At 45.4% G+C, this 22,500-nt stretch overlaps 1 protein-coding gene across 1 annotated transcript in view; it reads left to right on the top strand.

Moving 5' to 3' along the window:
* chchd6b (coiled-coil-helix-coiled-coil-helix domain containing 6b) overlaps positions 1–22,500 on the top strand; it is a 47,018-nt gene that overhangs the window by 21,399 nt on the left and 3,119 nt on the right. Inside the window, exons 6-7 of the mRNA XM_084460590.1 lie at positions 3,419–3,489; positions 12,515–12,650. Coding sequence (XP_084316716.1) covers positions 3,419–3,489; positions 12,515–12,650 — 207 coding nt within the window. The remainder of the gene's footprint in view (positions 1–3,418; positions 3,490–12,514; positions 12,651–22,500) is intronic.

Raw genomic sequence — 22,500 nt, forward strand, 5'->3', positions numbered from 1 at the left:
CAGGGTGCTCTGGGGAGAGATGGGGGTTGGTTAGAGATAGTGGTCCCATCTCGAACTATAATTGCCCTGGGACTGTCGCTGTGTCAGGTCTTTGGCCAAGTTGCCCGTTGCGCTCTTTCAATTTGGATTTCACCAGTAATATCCAGTTCCTCCCATATTGTGTTTTCCACAAATTCAACCATGTTATTTCCTTCACATTTCTTGGGAAGTGAATTAATCCTTAGATTGTTTCTTCGAGCACGGCCTTCGATATCCTCACATTCTGCTTCCAATTGTCTGCACTCGTGGGCTGTGGATAAGCACTTTGGTCACAACGATTCCACCGTCCTCGTTTTCGGCAATTCTTAACTCTGCTGCATCTGTTCTCCTGTTAGATTCTCCGATGCCCTCTTGTAGTTTGCTGATTTCCTTCTTGGTCGCTCCAAAGTTCTCCGCTGTCTCCATGCAGAATTGTCGGATCTCTTTCAGTATTTCAGCGAATCCCGAGACGCCTTCCAAACCGTCAACAGGTCGATTTTTCTCAGGTGCACTGATTGAATCGTGTCCCGTTTGCTTCTGATTCTTTTTCTGCCTATTTGACATTTTTCTTTCTTTCATGTGCGCTGTACGCTAATAAAGTATCCTTTAAATTGTCGCCAAAGCTTTCTGTTATTGTCACAGTTTCTGAATTCGTCCAAAAATCGTATGTGGAATTATGCATTACCATGAGCGAAACCAAAAAAAAAGAATGAATGAATGAATGAGTTCATCCCCTGCCCTCCCGCCCATCCTCCTCACCTCAACATCCCCAACACCTGTCCTCCTCAACACATCCCCGGCCAACCCTCCTCTCTCACTCCCCTCTGGGCAGAGCTTGGCGGACAAACGGCCATCACCGCTGGAAAGTCCACTTCACCTTTTCAACCAGCTGCTGCTCTCCCTCCAATCCCTCCCCTCCCTCCCCAGTTCGCCTCCGGTCTTCCTAATCCTGTGGACCTACAGGCCTAAGCCCCTGGTGGGTCTCCTTTCATGTTGAGCAGTCCACCAGCCGTCCCACAAGGCGTCTACCCCTGCTACCTTTCATGACTTCCACAGAGTATTACCCCTCATGAGCCTCCACCGTTCAGCTGAGGCCAAGTCGCTAGCGCCGCGTCTTAGCTAAAGCCTTCGCTCATCCTCCCTGGGAGACAGTTTTAGCGCCGGGAACTTTTCCGGAACAATCTCCGCCGGAACTTTCTTCTCTTTTCTTTCACCTTTCGGTTCTCTAATCGATAGGGCTTGTTGGCGTGAGGCTGAGGTTAAATGTACTGTAAGTGTTTTAAGATTGGAACACAGCCTGCCTCTCTCCCTCCACGTCGACTCTGCAGTCGGAGAACTTGCTGAGGTGAAGTTGCTATGGCACAGTGCCTGAAGCCAACTCTCCTCAGAGTTACGGTCCTCCTCAAAGTAATTCATTTTTATTGTGCTTTTATAACCTATCAGTATAGTCGTCTTTTTCCCTGTAAGAATTAAAGTTAGCACACGGCTTCCTCTCCCTCTCATTTGGCCGTCACAGGAATGTATTAGGCCAACCCTTCCTCTTCCAGTCTAAAGAGACAGATATTTTCCACAAAGCTGAGGTTAATTAAGAACCCCTGAACAGAGGGTACCTCTCCTACCTCTCCCAACGGTTTGATAATGCTAGCGTTATGCTAACTCCCCATCATGACAATGCTAGCACAAGTGTACGGCCAGCTTCCTTAGGTTCTGGAGCTCCCAGGAGGTGCCCCCAAGAGGAGTGACATTTCAGCCCGGTCCAGATTCACCGTCGGTGGGGGGACTTAGTGACAATGCTGGCCTAATCCTCCCCTGGTTAATTCAATGCTGTGTAGCTCCCCGACCTGTGGACATGTGGCATTCCCATGCTGTGAAGCTTTAGATGTGAAACTGGACTGAATTTAAGGCAGATGCAGATTCTTCAAACGGGGTCAAAAAGTTTGGGTGAGAAATGTACAATGTAACAGCTTTCCATGTCATTCTTATAAAGACGGGTATATAATACCTCCATACTTATCTCCACGTTTTCCCGATACAGGGACTTTATCCTTTAGTTCCTCAAAGGAGAGAGAAGAGGATATGGAGCCATTATTACATCCTAATGTCTGATATCAGGATAGGATTACTCTAAAGATGGTCATGACCCTACCTCAGTCTCTTGTCTGAATGTGAGACATTTGGATCCGAGCATGAAATATAGGAGATTGGAAAATTACTCTGCCACTCCCGGGGAATAGGATGGGTGGGATTGTGAAAGAGATTCCCATTTGATCCCATCACTTTTCCCGCTCGCTCACTTCCCTTATCCTCCTATCCAGACAGTATCTCCCGGGAATACGGGAGATAATTAAGGACTGCTTGGGAAGCCTGGTTATTGGTTTGAAATGGTGATTACTGCATGGTGTACAGTAAGTAAGCGAGTGTGTGTTGTGTGTGTGTGTGTGTGTGTGTGTGTGTGTGGAGGGGGTGATAGGGTGATAGGCAGAGTGGGTTTGCACCTGTGTGTGTGTGTGTGTGAGGGAGAGAGACATGGTATCTAGTTAACAATGGATTCTTACAATCTCCCTTTCCTACTACAGAATTAAGCAGTTTAAAATCATTGTCGCTGAATTTTGGATCCCATAATTTCAGAACAGAGGGGAATTACATCACAGAAATAATGTAACTCCACTGATCTCCACCAATATGGCCAAAGGGTCCCAAAAACATTTAAGAGCAATTCCTACTGTGAATGCAACTCATTTAGAATCTCATTTGAAGCCAGCGGCACCCCTCACTCATGGTTAGGCTGGTCTAGTCTGCTGTATATCTCACGCTATGGACCCTGATTAGATGTAGAGGGTGGGGTGCTGGATATGACGCCCTTTAGGCCTAGTCTCTCTCGGGCTGTAATTGCCGTTGCCGTTTAAATGCCACTCTTCCACACTCTGAATAAAACTTTATCGAGTGCCACCAGGACATCAATGATCGGATTTGTTACCGACGGCGTTGGGTTTAAAGGTGGCTAATTTAACGAACGTGACATTTCAAGACGATGGTTTATGTATTTAGCTCATAATCCGGCTTATTAGAGCTTGAAATTGAGTTCAGCTTGTCAAGAAGTCAATAAAATGGTCGTAACCCTGGAATATTACTTCGGCATGCAGGACTTTGGAGGCTAGTTGATAACTCAATTTTAATGTTTGAAAACTGTGACCCTGAGCTTGTTCTGGATGTTTCCTTAGTCTCTGTTATGGTTTGAAATTGATATATAAAGCCTATTGTCATTACGGTGTCAAATTATAAATACAGTCCTACAGTTTCTAAGGATATTGATTCAACTGTGTCAGGTCAAAGCCTGTCCCAACGATGAACTTTGATAACTATTGTATTAATTGTAAAACCTTCTCCCTCGTCATTCCAGAGCCTGGACCAGTACAAGCAGGTGTCTGAGCAGTACAACCAGGCAGCAACCAAGACTGAAGCTCACATTCCGTAAGTAGGCTAGCGCTGTGAGTAGGGTGACCACATTTTCAAAACCCGGTACCCTGGACCCCTCATGCACGCGCACATGTACGCACGTATGCCACGTTGACGAGAAAGATCAAGATGACTGTGGGGCCCACATTGGCCACCAAGTGACTTGAACAAAGTGTAGAAGAAGTGAGTGTACACTTTCTGTACTTCGTAGGGACCAGTAATTCACACCAGCACACCACCTAGACAGCAGGTCAGTTAGATTCTGCAAGTGATTGCCACCATGCTGGCATTACCAGTGCCTGTTGGCTACGCCAAACCGCGGCCATCTCCTGGCCCTCTACCCAGCAACACCTTTCTCACTTCTCAAAAAGAGGGATGAGAGAGAGAAGCATGAAATAAATTCCCCCCCCTCCTCCCCAAAGCCGCTCTTTTGCTTTCCTGTGCGAGAGAGGAATGATTAGCTCCAAAAAAATGATGAAAGGTGAGTCATTAATTCTGTTTTTTTTGTCTCCTGTGTTATCTTCTCCCTTTTGCTTTAGATTTCACTCGAACTGCTTCTCTTCCTCTCTCTGCTTTCCTCTCCTCATCTCAAAACTGCAAATTACATTTCTTAACAGCCTTTAAGGATAGTCATCTTTTACCACATTTATTTTTATTCACTACCGTGTTAAATGTATTTATCTCTGATGAGCTTGTTCCCACAGTGCCTGGGATAGAAATCCTCCCTCGAGTGCTGGTCGGTCATTTAATGTGTTCAATTAGCAAGTGTTTAATTCAATGATATATATTTTAAAAATGGAGGGCCTCGTTTGAGCCCACTCATTTTGTCTGAATGTCTCTGGCTGCGGTTTGATTTATTACCGTATCGCCCCGGCGACAGCGCGTGTGTGCATTTGTTTTTGTTTGTGTGTTTGTTTGTCTGTTGGACTGATTTTCAAAAAAAACAACTGTGAAAGGGTGTAGCATGGTCCAACTCAGAACCCGTTCCATTCTGGAGCGGATCCCAAGCATGGGTCGGGTCCACGGGCCGCCAAACAGGGCCGACCATTCACCTCCATTCAGGGCCGACCATTCACCTCCATTAAATTTTTTAACTAGGATTACGCAAAAACTACCATACCAATTTTCATGAAACTTAGAAACATGGGCCATGGGCCAACTTAGAAACCAGTCCATTTTGGAACAGATCCGAATCACGGGGCCCCCACCCCCCTTCGTTGAGAGCAGTCTGAAGGTACATCCTGGGTACGTCGTGTTAGGAGAGCTCCATTCTGCGTTCACACTTGTCCAGCCGCAATATGTCGCTCATTATTTTTCACTTCCCTTCTGCGGCAGCGTCCGCTCGTGCACGCTCGTGCGCGCGCACGGCGCCCGTGCACGGCGCACACTCAACCTTTCTCTCTCTCGCACACACGAGCGGACGCACTTTGTATTCAAGCCGCTGAGCGCTTGTCATGTTCTGTCACTGTTTGGGCAGCTTTTCATTGTGCCGTGGTCACGCGGTCATTTCACACTACGCTGACCAGCCAGTAATTATTCAACTTATTGATGCAGGGAGAGCAGAGGGGACCCACAGTTAACGGTCTCTCTCTCTCTCTCTCTCTCTCTCTCTCTCTCTCTGTCTGTCTTCGGCTTTCGTGATCCCTCTTTCTTTCTTCCTCTCTTTCTCTATCCTTTTTCTTTCTGTCGTTATGTCTGTCTTCTCTCTCTTCTCTCTCTCTCTGTATCTTTCAAGTTTCTCTCTCTTTTTGTCCCTCTCTCTCTCACTCCTTGTTTTTCAGTTTTCCTTTCCTCTGCCTCATCTTTTGATTGATTGGTCTCTCTCTCGACACGTCTCTCTCTCGCGAGTCTTCAGACGTTATCTAGAAACATTCCTCGCAACCCTCGTTCAACATGAAACCCTTCAACTCGGACCCATCGCCGAAGCTCACAATTAGATCACGAGAATGAATTTCAGTAGAAGACAATCATTTCAAAAACAGTATTTTTGAATACTTACACTCAGTAAGTTATTACATATAAACTGAGGTGTGATTTTAACCATTTCAACTGAGTTACACCAACAGAATGCATCAATGCGCGGACGCCTGTGCTCTCTGAGCACCCTTTCTAGTTGCGATCCTATTTTCCCCCTGTTTCGGTATATACACGTTTGTGTGTCCGTTTTATTTTCACATCCTGTAGATCATATAGTAATACCCATCACAGCCCCACAGCTGCACCCAATTAGCGCGGCTCTCTCCTCCTCCAGAAATGGAAGGCTTTTGATTAGCAGAGATGGAGCTAGCGTTCTATCATTAGTGTGGAGTAGAGAGACGTCAACATCTTTCCTTTGCCTTACTGCCAAGGTCTCTCTCCCTCCTCCCTCTGTCTCACACGCACGAACGCGCGCTCACACGGACAAGAGCATCGGTCTGTGCAGAAGGTCAGAGGTCAGACGAGTACTTCTCCTTGCGGAGCGTGTCACAAAGAAGCTACGGTACGTTTAATCCGTGAGTCCAACTCAACTGTAGAGTTTACATCCAGTGAGAATTGGAAGCTGCTTGTATTCTGACAGGGTAGGTTTTTGATTACTTGTTGGTTACAGTTGTTGATTTACAAATTTTCTGTCAAATAATATCCGATGATTGGATTGGATCTGAATAGGAACATGATTGGATTGCACGGAGACATATTATTCTGCGAGTGCTTACCTTGAAGGAAATCACAAACTTTCCTCTGAAGAAAAGTGAACTTGTACAAATTAAATGATATAGAACGAAATTGAAATTGTCGACGATAGCGCAAGGGTTGATGGGAAGGATAGTGACCCGGCGTCAGAGATCAGGTCTTTCCACACAGATGAGTGAGTCGTTGAACCGTCTGCTCTCCTGATTGAAAAGTTATCAGCCGTAAGATGTGACACACACCACCCCTTATCTGGTAACAGGATGTCGCCTGTTTTAATGAAACATTGCTCTATCCACATCCATCTTTCAGTCCCTTGACTGGTAGCCGGATGTTGAGGTAACTGTGTGTGCATCCATCACATGTGTGCCGTGAATCGTTCTCTCGCGACTCCGTAACCTTCCAAGTGCCCCAGCCCTCTGGTATGAAGGAGATATGGTCCGAGCTCTATCGGTCCTGATCTTTTGGAATTGGTATTACCACTCAAGGCCGATGTAAACACTTTATGGTGAAGCCTCGTATCGTGCACCCTTGTACTCCGATAACCCAGTTTGTGTTCGTCCCAAGGGGAGTGAGCAGGTTTAAATTGGTTTGAATTGATAATGCACATCGCTTTCCGAGCCGTTGAAAACCAATCTTGAAAAGCAGCCGAAGCACTGTTCTGGTAGACATTCTGAATGTTCTCTGTAGTACTGTAGTATGCGCTCTTTGTATACATTTTGCCAATTTCAAAGCAGTCGTTGTGCTCAAATAAAATAAAAATGTATTAGTGAAGTTGGAAAATGAATGTTTAGGGAGTGAATGTTACCCCCTTTCTAATTTTCTTTTAAATATCCAACATTCACAGTTATAGTTGCTAATCTCTCAGATAATATCCACCTCATTACAGTAGTATACAGGGTTTAGGATAGATCATAAGATTTTTATATGAAAGCATGGGACAGGTAAAAAAAAAGTGGGTATGGAGTAGTTCAAACACTTTCATTGATGTCATTCGTACGAGTACCATAAAAGTATTGAGTTCCATCCAAGAAAAGACTTCTGGCATTTTCCTTTGATCTCAACCCACCTTTGATCTCAGCCCTTCTTATTACCAGTCAGCGTTTTATTAAAAAACAGATCCTCGGTGCAACGGTCGGCTTTTCCAGGAACCCGAATGCTTGTCGGCATACATTAATAGGCTTTCTCTCTGCCTCACAAACACAGAGGAATACGAGGCAGAAGCCGTGTCACCTTCCTCTCTACTAGTATGCTTGTATTCCCTGTCCAGGCTGTGTATTGTCCCCAAACTCATTCTTTCTTCATAAACCTTTATAAACGGATTCTGTCAAGAGGAGCCAAAGTAATGGGAAACTCGAATGATTTAAGTTCATCTCTGTTCCACAAAGCGCTTACTTATGCAAACCAGAACCGACAACAATTGAGCTCTTTTTTTCCCTCCCAAATGATAGCTTTAAAAATTAGCAGGGCTAATGCATTTTCTTCTTTCTAACACCTTAATAAAACTCGAGCGAGGAAGTTGCGGCAGATTAAGACAGGCAATTTTCTGCTTCAGACTCCTTTATTAAAGGGGTTCGTCGCATATATTTCTCTTTAAACTGTGTCAAAAAGGGAGACAAAAGAGTTTGTGTGTGCTAGCTCAAGCCTATCACGTCTTATTTTTCTCTCCTTCATCACAACAAAATGGCTGTCACCTGTTGGAACTGGTTGTACACACAACAGTAGGCACACAAGACTCACTAATATGAGTCTGAAGCAATACAACTTTACCTTTGAAAAAAATCAATTATTCCTTCTGTAGTGGCTCCATTTTAATCTTTGAGTTTGCGAGCAGGAGGTGTGCACCTCTCAGGTGGGGGGAACCATGAAATCTATCTCTCATTGATTCTCAATACCGCTTTATTAGACTGCTGAGTCGTTGGTAGTGCTATACAAAACCCTGACCACATAAATATCTATAGCTCAGGTTATTTTGTTTTTTTTGTTGTTGTTTGTTTTTAACCTTTATTTAACCAGGCAGGCGTTTAAGAACAAGTTCTTATTTACAAAGGCGGCCTGGCGAAACGCAAAAAGCCTCTTGAGGGAAGGGGGGTTAGGGGGCTGAAAAAATAAAACAAAGTTAAATATAAGACAGTTGAAGAAAAACAGCACACATTGACACACATATATACACATCACAACACATATATAAACATGCAACACTACAATGAGCAATCACCAGCACAGACACACAGCAGCACATCATCAGCAAACATGCAAGACAGTTAAAACACAGTTAACCACAGACGTGTACAGTCTATGTAGTCCCAATTAAACGTAAAAAAGCAGAACAGAATGCCGGGGCCCTAATACAACGAGCACAGCTGGACTAAGTACTCCCGTTCATTCATACCCAATCTAAAATCCATTAGAGTAAGTCCACCAATAACAGTGTGTGATGTGGAGCATAGGGGCTTTGATAACGAGTCGTTAGTGGAGCATACGACGTACGCCAGGCTTGTTACGCTGACTGACCGTAGCGCTGGTGTTCATCGCTCATCCGCACGCTTCCGGACGAGTGTCACATGACGCGTGGGCAACGCGGCAGGGGGAGCGGATTCTGACCACGGGTTGCCAGGGTTACTGTTTGTCCACGGTGGGCTGAGGGTTGTTTGTCGTAAAATGTATTATTAGTATTATTATTATTATTATTATTGGTGGTTCCGCACATCGGTGTGGCCGTTCCCTCACTCCCTCAGTCCATGAATATTATCAGCACCGCTGATTTATTCAACCCTGTCTCTCTTTTCTCCGCTACACACACACACACACACACACACACACACACACACACACTCACACACACACACACTCACTGTACATGCACACACTCCCCTCTACTTGCACACAAAACTCTCTTAACCCCCAACACACGCACACACACACACACACACACACACACACACTCACACACTCACTGTACATGCACACATGCACACACTACCCTTCTACTTACACACATAACTCTCATAACACACAGACACACGCACACATTTATCTCATGGACACATGGAGTACACTCACAAACAGCTATTCTTTGATACACCGTGGACAAATACACACCCACACACACGCACACACACATACACACACACACACACACACACACACATGCACACCACACACACACACACACACACACACACACACACACACACACACACACACACACACACACACACACACACACACACACACACACACACAGTCTATTTGTCAGTGCGGTCAGGGACTCCTGAACGCAGTCAAATGTGAAGGACGCATGGGTTTATAATTGCTGTGAGGAATGACTGGAGGGCAGCAGTGATGGTGTGCGTGTGCGTGTGTGTGTGTGTGGCTATGAAAGGTTTTCCGGTTGTGTGTGTGTGTGTGTGTGTGTGTGTGTGTGTGTGTGTGTGTGTGTGTGTGTGTGGCTATGAAAGGTTTTACGGTTGTGTGTGTGTGTGTTGTGTGTGTGTGGCTATGAAAGGTTTTACGGTTGTGTGTGTGTGTGTGCGCGTGCGTGTGTGTGTGTGTGGCTATGAAAGGTTTTACGGTTGTGTGTGTGTGTGTGTTAAAATGTTTAACCTGCTTTCCTATACAGGTACCTTTTAGGGACAAGCATTCGTGCCATGGTGTTGCACAAATAATTTATTCATGTTTAATCCATCTGTCCCTGCCAAATAAACAATAAATGAATGAATGTGTGTGTGTGTGTGTGTGTGTGTGTGTGTGTGTGTGTGTGTGTGTGTGTGTGTGTGAGTGATCCGGTCAGTTCTCAGCGGTAGGCAGGCATGCCCAGTCATGTCAGATGAAGTCATACATCTCCTGGTCAACTCGTGTTCTCTGACCCTCTCCCTCCCATTAGACATGCTATTAACAGCCCTTCAGCATGGATGGACTAGAGCAACACACACACACACACACACACACACACTGCGTTTGTATGATTTATCTTTTTATCCATCTTCTTTTATATAAAGCACTATGTGCTACATTGATTTGTATGACTGGTGCTGTATAAATAAAATTACATTGTCACTGACACACAGGCACAGAAACCACCAGACTTCATATTCCAAAAACATACTGTTTGTTTGTTTGTTTATTGTTTATTTGGTAGGGACAGCGTACATTAACAAATGTACCAGAATTAGCCAAGAAGGCTAGTTTTCACCGGGAGAAACCCAGAAACAGGCATCGGTCAGATTACATTGCATTACATACATGGTTTGCACATCAGCATAAAAACAATATACAGTTAATAAAATGCATTATCATATAAATAATAGTCTGTCCTACAATGAATCCAGATATCGGCACAACAGCGAGATAAATGACATTCCATCAGAGTTGATTTAGTGTAGATTGAGTGACTGCATTGTTGATCACTGGAGAGACATGATTTCAAGCGGTTGGAAGATGATCTGGAGGTGATGCACTTTCTCGTGTGTTCTGGTAATCTATTCCAGTCATGAGACGCTGTAATAGAGAAAGCAGTCAGACTGAATGTGGAAGCGTCTCCTCTCTCAGTGGCTCTGCTGGGTCTAGCTGACTGTGTCAGTGGTGTAATCAACACACCGAGTGGACGAGAAGCAAGGTTGTGTACAATTTTAAAACAAAAGCTGTCGGAATCGCTCCCTATTCACTATATAGTGCCCTATATAGGGCGTCAGCCATTTTGTTTGTAGTGTCCGAATTCTCCACGGAATTTTCGTTCCCTATATAGTCCACTATTTATTACCCACAATTCACCTTGATTTGCAGGGAACAGTGCATGTACCCTACATTTTCTCCGTTCCCTAGGTAGTTCACTACATGGTGAACCCTATATAGGGAATAGGGAGTGAGGGAACAAGGGAGCGATTCCGAACACAGCTAAAGATTAGCAAATGTAATGACGTTTTCCCTGTTAGCGTGTGCCGTATGTAGTCTGTGCAGTTGTACACTTACTGTAGAACTTAGTCAGAGGGAGAGAGATCAGTATGGAGATACAGTGTATGACTATATCTTTGGAATTATGTTCATTCCATCGTTATTATGTTCATTCCATTGTTAGTTTCTCTGTTCCTTTAATGTAGAGTAGCCTACTTATGTAGAGTCTTTGTGTGTGTGTGTGTGTGTGTGTGTGTGTGTGTGTGTGTGTGTGTGTGTGTAATGTATGACACATTATTAATATGGCAAATGATGCAATCCATAATTGTGTCGCGAGTGTGTGTGTTTATTTCCCTCATGAGATATCGCTAGCACGAGTTCTGTCACACTAGGTAAATTAGCACAAGCAACAGAGCACTCAAGGATTAACCTCACGTGGGATTAGCATACCTGTGTGTGTGTGTGTGCGCGTGTTTGTGTGTGTGTGTTACTACTTTGTGTATGTTTGTGTGTTTTGAGATAAAGAAAGAGAAAGAGATTTTGAGTTCTAAGCAGCTTTGTCAATGCATATTCATCTGTGCAGTACAGCTACTTTCAAAGTAACCTTTCATGGTATCCAATAACAGTAATCCAAAATAAATGAATCAAAACGGGTTTTTTGTGTGTTTTTTTGTCTTCACACTATTAGTTCCAAAGAAGATAAAGTAAAGTTGCTATCGTTTAAGATGCTATCACTTTCAAAGTCAAGTTGAAGTTGCGAAAAACATTTTTTTAAATGTTTCAAAAGAGCCATTCTGGATATTGAGATGAGTCAGTTAAAAGGCTTTGCGCGTGTGTGTGTGTGTCCGTGTGTGTGTGTGTTTGAGACTGTGCAGTATGTGTGTGGGGGGGAAGCTGTGAGAGATTCAAAGAGAATAAAACATGTAGTGAGGGAATAAAGAAGGTTTGACTCTTCTCAGTCACTCTGCATGAAGAAGCACCATCATGTTACACTGAGCAAGATACAGATACAACACAAACCTGCTCACAAACAACTCTACCATGCACCTCCTGGACCAACCTACCAGCTTCAGGCCTGGTCGTCGGCTCAGATCTGACAACCAGATGACCCTGAAGGTCCCACGGTCAAAACTTGTCACAAAGGGAGACCGTGCATTCTCTGTGATGCACCTGGGCTATGGAACAAGCTTCCTCTGAACATCAAGTCTGCCACCACCCTGGACTCTTTTAGAGCACAGCTTTAAAACTCACCTCTTTGTCACAGACGATCTGTAATTTATGTCCTTGTCTTGTGTCTTAAATGTAGTTTCATTTTGTGTCTCTGGGGTCCTTTGTTTTTGTTTGTCTCTTTTTTGTACCCGGGCTGCGCTGATGTAACAGTTGGTTGGGGGGCGCATTATAAATAAAAATAACATAACATAACATGCACCTGTACAGGTGTGTGTGTGTGTGTACTCACACACTCTGTCCCTCCCCCCAGGCCCCGCCCCAGCGTGACGGTGTGTCCGGAGCTTCAGTCGCAGGTGTTCCAGTGCTACAGAGAGAACAGACAGCAGACCCTCCACTGCTCCGGCCTGGCCCAGGCGTACCTGGACTGCATCCACACCGCCAAGAAGGTACCGCACGGGGGGGTCCGTCTGGGTGTGTGTGAGGAGGTACAGCACGGGGGGGTCCGTCTGGGGGGGTGTGAGGGGAACGGATGCACGGGGGTGTCCGTCTGGGTGTGTGTGAGGAGGTACAGCACGGGGGGGTCCGTCTGGGTGTGTGTGAGGGGAACGGATGCGTGGTAATGTGCCATATGAGTTTGTGTGTGTGTGTGTGTGCGTGTGTGTGTGTGTGTGTTCTATAACTGTTGCTGTGATTGAGTTGCGCATGTATAATGTGTGTGTGTCTTTTCTTGTGTGCGTTAAAATCACAGGCATAAACTGAGGGGTTCTTAGTGCTTCTTACACATGACAAAAAATGAACTTTAACTTGATTTTACGCGTAGAGAAATGGGTTTATTATAAGAACTTGTGTTTTCACAGAGAGGAGAATAGACAGAATGAAACGGCTAAAAAGCTGATTCTTTTAATCAAATGTTCCCCCCGAGTAGAGAGTAATATGAGGCTATTGTGCGAGTTCAAAGGGTGCTAAGTAACGATGAACTACAGTTTGTGAACGAGACACAAACAGCTCTAGTGCCCCCCCCTTCCCACCCCCCTCCATTAAACCATTTTGACCAAATTCAATTAACTTCTGAGACAAGTAATCTGCTTTCTGGTTTTCTTCAAATGGACACACATCAATGGCCATTTCTGATGGGCTTATAACTGTGTGATGTGTTTTGGAATATTTTGATGGGAAGATTACATCGTTATTAGCCTGCCAAAATCAATTTTGCAATTTTGCACTTTGAAATCCATTCTTTTTTTCAGCCGAGGCTTTCAAACAAGCATGTAAACACGTGTCTACACATTGTTTACTTTTCCATGTTCGCCATCAAAACCAAATACTGAATCGACTAATTTGAGCATTATTATTCTGACAAAGTACATTGACTCACATTAACTCTCTTCCAGAAAAGATGAAAGAAACAAAACAACTGGTGAATTTTGAGGTCTAAAAAAAAAATTGTAATACTTTTTTTTTTTTTTTTAGCTGTTTCAAAAGAGCCATTCTGTGTCTGTTAAAAGGCTTGGTGTGTGTTTGTGTGTGTAACGTTAGTATGTGTGTGTGGGGACAGCTTTGAGAGGCATTTGAGAGTGTGTGTGGACACATGCTGCTTTCTGTGTACAACGTAAGGCACTCATTTCAGGCATGACCTTGAGAAAGATAACTCCTCAACCCCTTTTACCATTTTACCATTGAGCAGATGCTTTTATACAGTACAAAGCTACTTAAGTTTTGAACTAGTGCTGAGGTGAAGTACCTTGCTCAAGGGCACAACGGTAGGCGGTCAAATGATTGTCAAGTGGCTTATCACAGTCTTGAACCCGTGACCTTTCGGTCCCCGATCGGATGCTCTAACCACTGGACTACCTGCTGTTCTGTTCCACCCGGAACAAAATATCTCCTTCACTTTCTTTCTTTCTTACCTCTTGGAATGAGGGAAGTACATAACGAGGAAGTGAGGAAATCAAATGACTTTGTGGTGTCTGGCCTGTAACCAATAAGGTTAAGCGTACAACCCACATGACCCTCTCATTGAGAAAGCAGTGAATCTCAACCATTCAACACCATCTAACACATAAATGAGCTTCTGTCTGTCCGTCTCACCGGACTTTCCTCGGACACCGTCGGCCGGACAGCATTCATATTTGGCACCGGTATCCACAGGCGTCCTGGACAGACCGTGACAAGGTCAGATGTTTTTAATTAATTAACGTTTTGGCTAATTTTAACATGAAATACTGGTCCGAGCCACCAATCTGAGAAGAATAAATATGAGTTTAATAATGGATTGACGGCTCCAGATTATCTTATTTGTGGTCTTTCTACGGTACGTTAATGTGGAAAAACTGAGAATCTATTCCCCAGAGAATCTATCGAACTCCCGAAGGGACGAGGAATGTATTGCAGTCTTTGTGACGCTACCGTCACACGCGTTGTGATTGATGGTCACTGTGTCTTTTCCAGTGTGTGTTGTTCTCCCCGTGTTCTCAAGGGTTCCCTCCCAAGAACCCAATATGAAAAACATGCAGAAGAACAGCTGCTCTTCAGTCCGGTCCCTGACCAGGACCTGGACTGAGCACTTGGACCTGGTCCCCGGGCGCTGATGGCTGCCCACTGCTCCTGGCTGCCCCTGGAGGAGGACAGCTGGGACGGGTTAAATGCATTGGACAATTTCCACCGGCGACACGAAAATTGCATGTGTGTGTGGTGTGCCATGTCACCCTCTCACTTGTAATGTGTCACTGTGTGTAATGTGTCACTGTGTGTAATGTGTCACTGTGTGGCAAAATAAAGACCCCCCCCCTCTCGGGTCCTGTGATTAAGTAATTATCTGCATCTAGTAAGGCATACACAGGGAATGAAACAGCTGTTAATTCCGGCTCTGGACCCAATGATTTAAAAACTTGATAATTAAGGGTGTGTTCACACCTACACATTTGATCCGTTTGGAATCGGACTATCGGACCAAAAAAGTTTGCTCCGCTTCGTTTGGAGAGGTGTGAACGTGAACTCGGCCCCGGATCAAACAACCTTTTTCTGGTCAGAAGTTTTAAATGGGCAGGGGTATTTGTTTTTCGATGTAACATAGTACCAACGCAACCCAAATAGTGTATGTACAATCATGGGCGCCAAAATCAAGATCATTTTTCTTTCAGTGGATGGTTCGAGGCCAATGAGGTTAACATTAGCCATCTAGTGCTAACGTGGCTGCCTAGCTGCTGAGTATTTGTAGTCATAAGACTCTCCCCCAGAACCAAATTCAATTTAACTGCCGACAAAGGTTGTCACCATTTTACGGCATCATATCTTGCTTGAGTTGGGCCATCTTCTCCAACCGACACGCACCGAGGATAATGAAAAGAAACGGGAACAAAACATTGTAAATAGAGGACGACCTCGCCAAAGTCACTTCATTGCCATCGGCAATTGACATTTCGTACAGTGCATTAAGTTTACATTGAACACTGCATTTTGCAGACTTAAGCCCGAGTTACAAGGAAACGACAATCTGAAATAGAGAGAAGGAAAGAGTGAGAAAGAAAAGTGAGTCAAAAAAAATCGGTGATGCTTTATCAGTCTTAATGACGAAGAATGATTGGTCGGTCTAAGCCCCGCCCCGCCCCCTCCCACCCCCTCAGGCGCCTGGACCCCTTGGACAACAGTCCAATCTCCCTCCTAAACGAACCTGACACACTTGGCTGCTCGGAATAGGCTAAGACTTGGATGAGAGACTGAGTGGAAAAACCCATTTGGATGGCAGTTATGTTGGTGGTCCAGAATTGCTGTATTATCATTTAGTTTCATTTTAAAAACGTGAGTAGTTTATTTCACTGGGCATAAAATGCCATATAAAGAATATTAATCTTGGCATTGTACTCGACTCTAGCCTTAAAATCTCAAAACATGTTTTGCACTACAGTAGCTACTGTACATTTCACTTTCCAAGCAGTTTTAACAAAACACGCCTACAGAAACAAGAACCTAGAATAAGAACACATTATAACTATATATATTCTCTCGTCTTAACTCCTTTAATGAGGTGTTTAGAATTCTTCAGCCACTATGACTATTCTGCAACAGACATCTGGCACACATTCAATCTCCAGGCTCCCTCTGTATCACCCTCCACTCACCAGAAAGACTGAGAACACAGCAACATGCGAGTTGTCGGAAGTGCCTTGTTATCAATCAATCAATCAATCAATCAATCAAAGCTTGATTTGTATAGAGCATTTCATACCCAGAGGCAACACAATGCGCTTTACAGAGAACAAGGGAGGTGGGCATACGACCCACTCTCTACATATTCCAGAGGGAAGCAAAAAAACAGTAATCACCCGGGGGCCAGATAAGTGAGCTGTACAAATTCTTCCCTGACCCCTCTCAACAAGGCGATCGAGCAAGCTGCTGGAGTATTGTTATCTGCTCGGGGTGTTTGAGCTGAAAAGGGGCTTGTTCTCTCAAGTAAAGAACTGTTTCTTTTGTCAGAAACAAAGCATGTACGCAGTGGTCTGTCAGCTGACCATACAGTAACAGTCCGTCTGTATCTCCATCTCTCGGGTTCATATCGGACTTGTTTTTGTGCTGGTATCCCTCCTCCTTTCTTCAGGCATTTTTCACTCCTCTGTCCACAACTCTGGCACTTGGCCTTCTCACTCCCATCCCGCTGAGGTATCACCAGCCTTCTCCTGTCACCCACCCAGGGACGGTCATTGTCATGCAGATGGGACCTTCTCTTTCTGAGGCTGGAGTCGCGAGAAAATGTCACCTCACAAAGGCGATAGCTTATCGGGAAACTATAGGCTAGGTTCTTGTCTCTTTCTGCTATGGTATTGAGATAGTATTCTATATGTTGCCAATCATTGTATTGTTTGTGTGTTTAAGTTTCCGTGTGTGTGCGCACAGATGTGTGCACGATTGTTACCTCGGCCTATAGCGAACGCACTGGCCGAGGAGTATTGTGTGTGTTGGTTGGTGATTGTGTGTGTTGGTTGGTGGTTGTGTTCCTCGTTGGTGGTTGTGTGTGTTGGTTGGTGGTTGTGTGTGTTGGTTGGTGGTTGTGTGTGTTGGTTGGTGGTTGTGTTAGTTCGTTGGTGGTTGTGTGTGTTCGTTGGTGGTTGTGTGTGTTGGTTGGTGGTTGTGTGTGTTGGTTGGTGGTTGTGTGTTGGTTGGTGGTTGTGTGTGTTGGTTGGTGGTTGTGTGTGTTGGTTGGTGGTTGTGTGTGTTCGTTGGTGGTTGTGTGTGTTGGTTGGGGGTTGTGTGTGTTGGTTGGTGGTTGTGTGTGTTGGTTGGTGGTTGTGTGTGTTGGTTGGTGGTTGTGTGTGTTGGTTGGTGGTTGTGTGTGTTGGTTGGTGGTTGTGTGTGTTGGTTGGTGGTTGTGTGTGTTGGTTGGTGGTTGTGTGTGTTGGTTGGTGGTTGTGTGTGTTGGTTGGTGGTTGTGTGTGTTCGTTGGTGGTTGTGTGTGGTGGTTGTGTGTGTTGGTTGGTGGTTGTGTGTGTTGGTTGGTGGTTGTGTGTGTTGGTTGGTGGTTGTGTGTGTTGGTTGGTGGTTGTGTGTGTTGGTTGGTGGTTGTGTGTGTTGGTTGGTGGTTGTGTGTGTTGGTTGGTGGTTGTGTTAGTTCGTTGGTGGTTGTGTTAGTTCGTTGGTGGTTGTGTGTGTTGGTTGGTGGTTGTGTGTGTTGGTTGGTGGTTGTGTGTGTTGGTTGGTGGTTGTGTGTGTTGGTTGGGGGTTGTGTGTGTTGGTTGGTGGTTGTGTGTGTTGGTTGGGGGTTGTGTGTGTTGGTTGGTGGTTGTGTTAGTTCGTTGGTGGTTGTGTTAGTTCGTTGATAAGCAGGATTACGCCAAAACTACTCGAGCAATTTTCTCGAGACAGGGTTTGAACTGGCATAATCAATCAATAAATCAATCAAAGCTTTATTTGTATAGTGCATTTCATACCCAGAGGCAACACAATGCGCTTTACAGAGAACAAAGCTTAAATCTCTCGACCGAACAAATACAGCCATACCAAACATGTCCTGCTCGCACGCGCGTGTGCGCACAGAGCCACGAAACGCATTCACGGGCGGAGGTCTGTGCTCTCCGACCACCGTTTCTAGCTTTCACATGTGTGCATTTCATGGCTACTAAGTCCATCCATGTCTTTCCCTGTCTTAGCCCACCGCCTCCATAGTCACATTCAGGCAGACCTTTCAAAAATAGCACTTAAGTTTCAGTTCCCACAACCCTTCAGAGCTCGGGACTAGCATAAACAGCGCGCAGCTAGAGTGTTAAACGCTAGTGCCAAAGCATTTAAAACCCCATCAGACGCAGGAGACGGCATCTCTGCAACACTTAGCAGTTTATTTCAGCCACTTAACCCTTCCCACCTCTCGCTACCGAGCGCAGCTCCGGCACAACATGAGTGTTTCTGCCACGCGAAGGCGCCGTCTTTTCCTGGTGAAGTGCCACTCAATTTCTTCCCTTATTAGGTGGATGGAGGGAACATTTTGTGAAAGCACGCGGAGCGATGGCGTTAGCTCTGGTATCGGGACGCGTGTGTGTGCCTGCGCGCATGTGTGTGTGTGTGTGTGTGTGTAAGAGCAAAACCTTGGAATGAATGTTGAATAGGAGTGGAGGAGCTTCTGATAATGGCTTGGCTCTGAGTGAAGAGGGCTGTGATGTCAGACCAGGATTATATGGTCGGCGTGGATTTGGCTGGATGTTGACTAAACATTTCCCCACATGGAATAGAAAAGGGGGTTTTGAACATTGCCTTGTAGCTTTGCTGGCTACAATAGGCGCATTATTTTCCACAGCTGAATACGACAATACACACTTTGACCGTGCGACTTGATAATCCTTTGAGGATTCGCAACACAGTTTGAAGGATTCAGTGTTTGTTATCACGCAGGTGTGTCATTTAGTCATTTTCCTTTGCCAACCACATCGTTTTTTGAGCAACCCTGGATGACTTTGTGTTTTCCCCTCAGCTTTTAACAATCCATTCATTCATTCATTCATTCATTCATTCATTCGTTCATTCTCTCTTCAGTCTTCCTCTGTGTTCATGTGTTTTTCCCTCTTTCTCTCTGCCAGGCGGTCCGTCTTTGTTGGCGTCGGGCGTAGAGGCGCCTCCACATGGTTGCTATCGAACGCTTTCGCTGAAAACCACCGCAATTTACACCTCATCTGTGGCCCAGTGTCGTTTACAATGGACCGCCAAGTGTGTCATTGTGTGCGTGTGTGTGTGCGCCACGCACAAACGCACAAGGGTAGAGGTGTGTGTGTGTGTGTGTGTGTGTGTGTGTGTGTGTGTGTGTGTGTGCGTATACAAGTCTCAGCGTTAAGAGAATGTGCACACGTTTGTGCATCCCAGGATTCAAACGGTTTATTGATGGTTGCCAAGGCCTTTTTTTCTACATTGTTGTACAAGTTGACAAGGTTTTTTAAAAGCGCCTATCGGCTGTCGTGTTTTGAGAAGGTAATAGCAGAGGACAAAAACACAGATAATAGAAAAAGAGTGTGGAGATGAAGGGAAAGTCCTGTTAAAGCCTGTGAATGCTGCTGGTCTTTTGAAGGGATGCTGTTTTCAGGGGTCCCACTGAGTTTAAGTGCCGTGGTTATCTCTCTAGCTCTACAGGGCACTGCCAATCACGTGTGTGTGTGTGTGTGTGTGTGTGTGTGTGTGTGTGTGTGTGTGTGTGTGTGTGTGTGTGTGTGTGTGTGTGTGTGCGCGGGCGGGCGTTGCGCGTGTACGTACGTGCACACATATTTCAACGCTGTCTTTTTCTCCAACTTCCCTCTCAAGTTCCTCAAAGTTCCCAAGAAGCTAGAATGCTTCATGAACGTCTACTAGCCGTTCCACCTCAAATACATCATCCAACTCCCAACGATGACATTTTCAAGGGCTTTGCGGTGACAATTCATTTAACCTGTCATGTCCATATATGCTAAAGTAAACTAGTGAAAATGAAGACGTCCCTACCCCCCCACCCCCCCGCCCCCTCCATCCTCGTCCTATCAGGAGGATGTGATTAACGGGGAGAGAGAGCGAAGCGCCCAGCCTGGAACCAGGTGAGCTGGAGAACCAGGCTTTGTAGTTGAAATGAGCGCCTGGCTACCGGGTACGGAGAGAGAGATGAAAGAGGGGGGAAAAAAGAGGGAGAGAAAGAGAGAGTATTCCGGGCGCCGCATATCAGCCGGAGCGGACGGAGAGAACGTTTTGAGAGAGGAAGATGAGGAAGAGAGCATGGAGAGAATGATGAAAGAGGAGTGGAGGAGGGATAAGGCTTTTAACTGTCATGGGGGGGGGAGCCGGGGGGGGGGCGGGGGGGAGAGAGGACACAGAGAAGAGGAGAGGCTTTCTATCAATATAATTTGAAAATGATAAGCGAGATATGGGAGAGACGCGTGCGCGCGCTCTCTACTCCGGGAGGATGAGGGGACGGACGAGAGAAAAGGGGAAGAAAGAATATAAATATGTGACCGGACTGAGGATGGACAGAGCGATAGGAAGAGAGGCGGAGGGGAGGAGATGTAGAAAAGAGAGGAGGAGTGGCTGGTGTGTGTGTGTGTGTGTGTGTGTGTGTGTGTGTGTGTGTGTGTGTGTGTGTGTGTGTTTCTGCTGCCACTCATCTGATAAGACATTCTCAATTCAGCCAAGCACAGTCCAAAGAGCATACTATAGCTGAATACACTTAAACCAGCACACACACACACACACACACACACACACTGCGCCTCCACACACACACACACACACACACACACACACTGCGCCTCCACACACACACCCAGCTGTGCACATGCAGGGGTCAATGACATCTAAAGTCACTCAGTTTAACACTGATTTATTTTCTACAAGAAATGTGATATTCAAAATAAAATAAAAAATTTCATTTTCAAAAATCATTTTTTCTTGGTGGTTATATTTCTGCCAGTCTACGCATGGATACACGCATGGTTGATTATGAAAAATGTACATTTCGAGGAGGCACTGCGTTTTACTGAATGACATGAGACATCTTATCCGTCATTGACCCCCAGATAGACATACACACGTGCTTGCATAACGCACACACACTCACACACACACACACACACACGCACACACCCATCCATCCAGTAAGACCACCATGTGTACCTCCGCCTATAAAGAGGACCCTCTTTTCCCTTCTCCCTCCATCAGTCACAGTCCAGGAGCCCGGATCCATACTAACCCTGTAGATCAGGTCAATAAAGCCTTCTCACTTCCAGTAATGGCGTCCCAGGTGTTCGGGTCCGCTCCCGCACAGCACATGGGTGTTGATGATGGTGCGTTGCTGTGGAAACGGTGATGGATGACTGCTGAAAGTTTGGCTTATCGCCCCCCGATGGGCTCGTCGGGGCGGTCCGTCATCCGTCTTTATCGCCGACGCCGTGGTCATCGTCACCGTTATCGTCACTTTGACCACTGAGAGGGTCACCTGTGTTAAGGACAGAGCAGTGTTCTGCACCCTCCCATCGTCCTCCTGGCGCACTGTGGGTCGTTCAATGATTGAAGGGTCAGCGGTTCGAATCCCAGCTCCGACTGTCCACATGTCGAAGTGTCCTTGAGCAAGACACCTAACCCCAAAATTGCTCCCAATGAGCAGGTTAGCACCTTGCATGGCAGCTACCGCCATTGGTGTGTGAGTGTGTGTGTGAATGGGTGAATGAGAGGCCATTGTAAAGCGCTTTGAGTGCCGCTAAGGTGGAAAAGCGCTATATAAGTGCAGTCCGTTTACCATTTATATTTACAGCACTATCGCGGAAGCGTTGAAACTATGCAACCCTCATTGCCTTTTTTCCTACTTCAAACCTTTAAACCATTATTTTTAAGTGTCAGTATAAAAAAACAGGTATTTCACTGTCTGACCTAACTAACTTTTTAATTTTAATTTTTAATAGCTATGTACGGTTCAATACCTACCGACTCCACTCAGAGAATGGAACTTCCTGACCTCAAAATCACTTCCCCGCCAAATGTGATTATGTGGAGTCTTCCTAGGGTACTTACTCTAACAAGTGGTTTTCTATCAGATTCAGTGACTGACCGACTGATTGGATGACTGACTGAGTGACTGACTGGATGACCAGCTCACTATCTGGATGACCAGCTCACTATGTGATTGCCTGAGTGATTGGTTAATTGCTCAATGAATGGCCCAGTATATTAATTGACTTACTACCTTCTTCTGCCTGTCTGACTGACAGTGTTCCTAACTGCCCGTGTTTGTGCTGCGGCATCTGTTGTTGTTAGAACTGACTGAAAAGGACACATATTGATTTACCCTTCTATTATTTCTAGGGT

This window comes from Borostomias antarcticus (genome assembly GCF_949987555.1).
Source record: "Borostomias antarcticus genome assembly, chromosome: 33".
NCBI lineage: Eukaryota > Metazoa > Chordata > Actinopteri > Stomiiformes > Stomiidae > Borostomias > Borostomias antarcticus.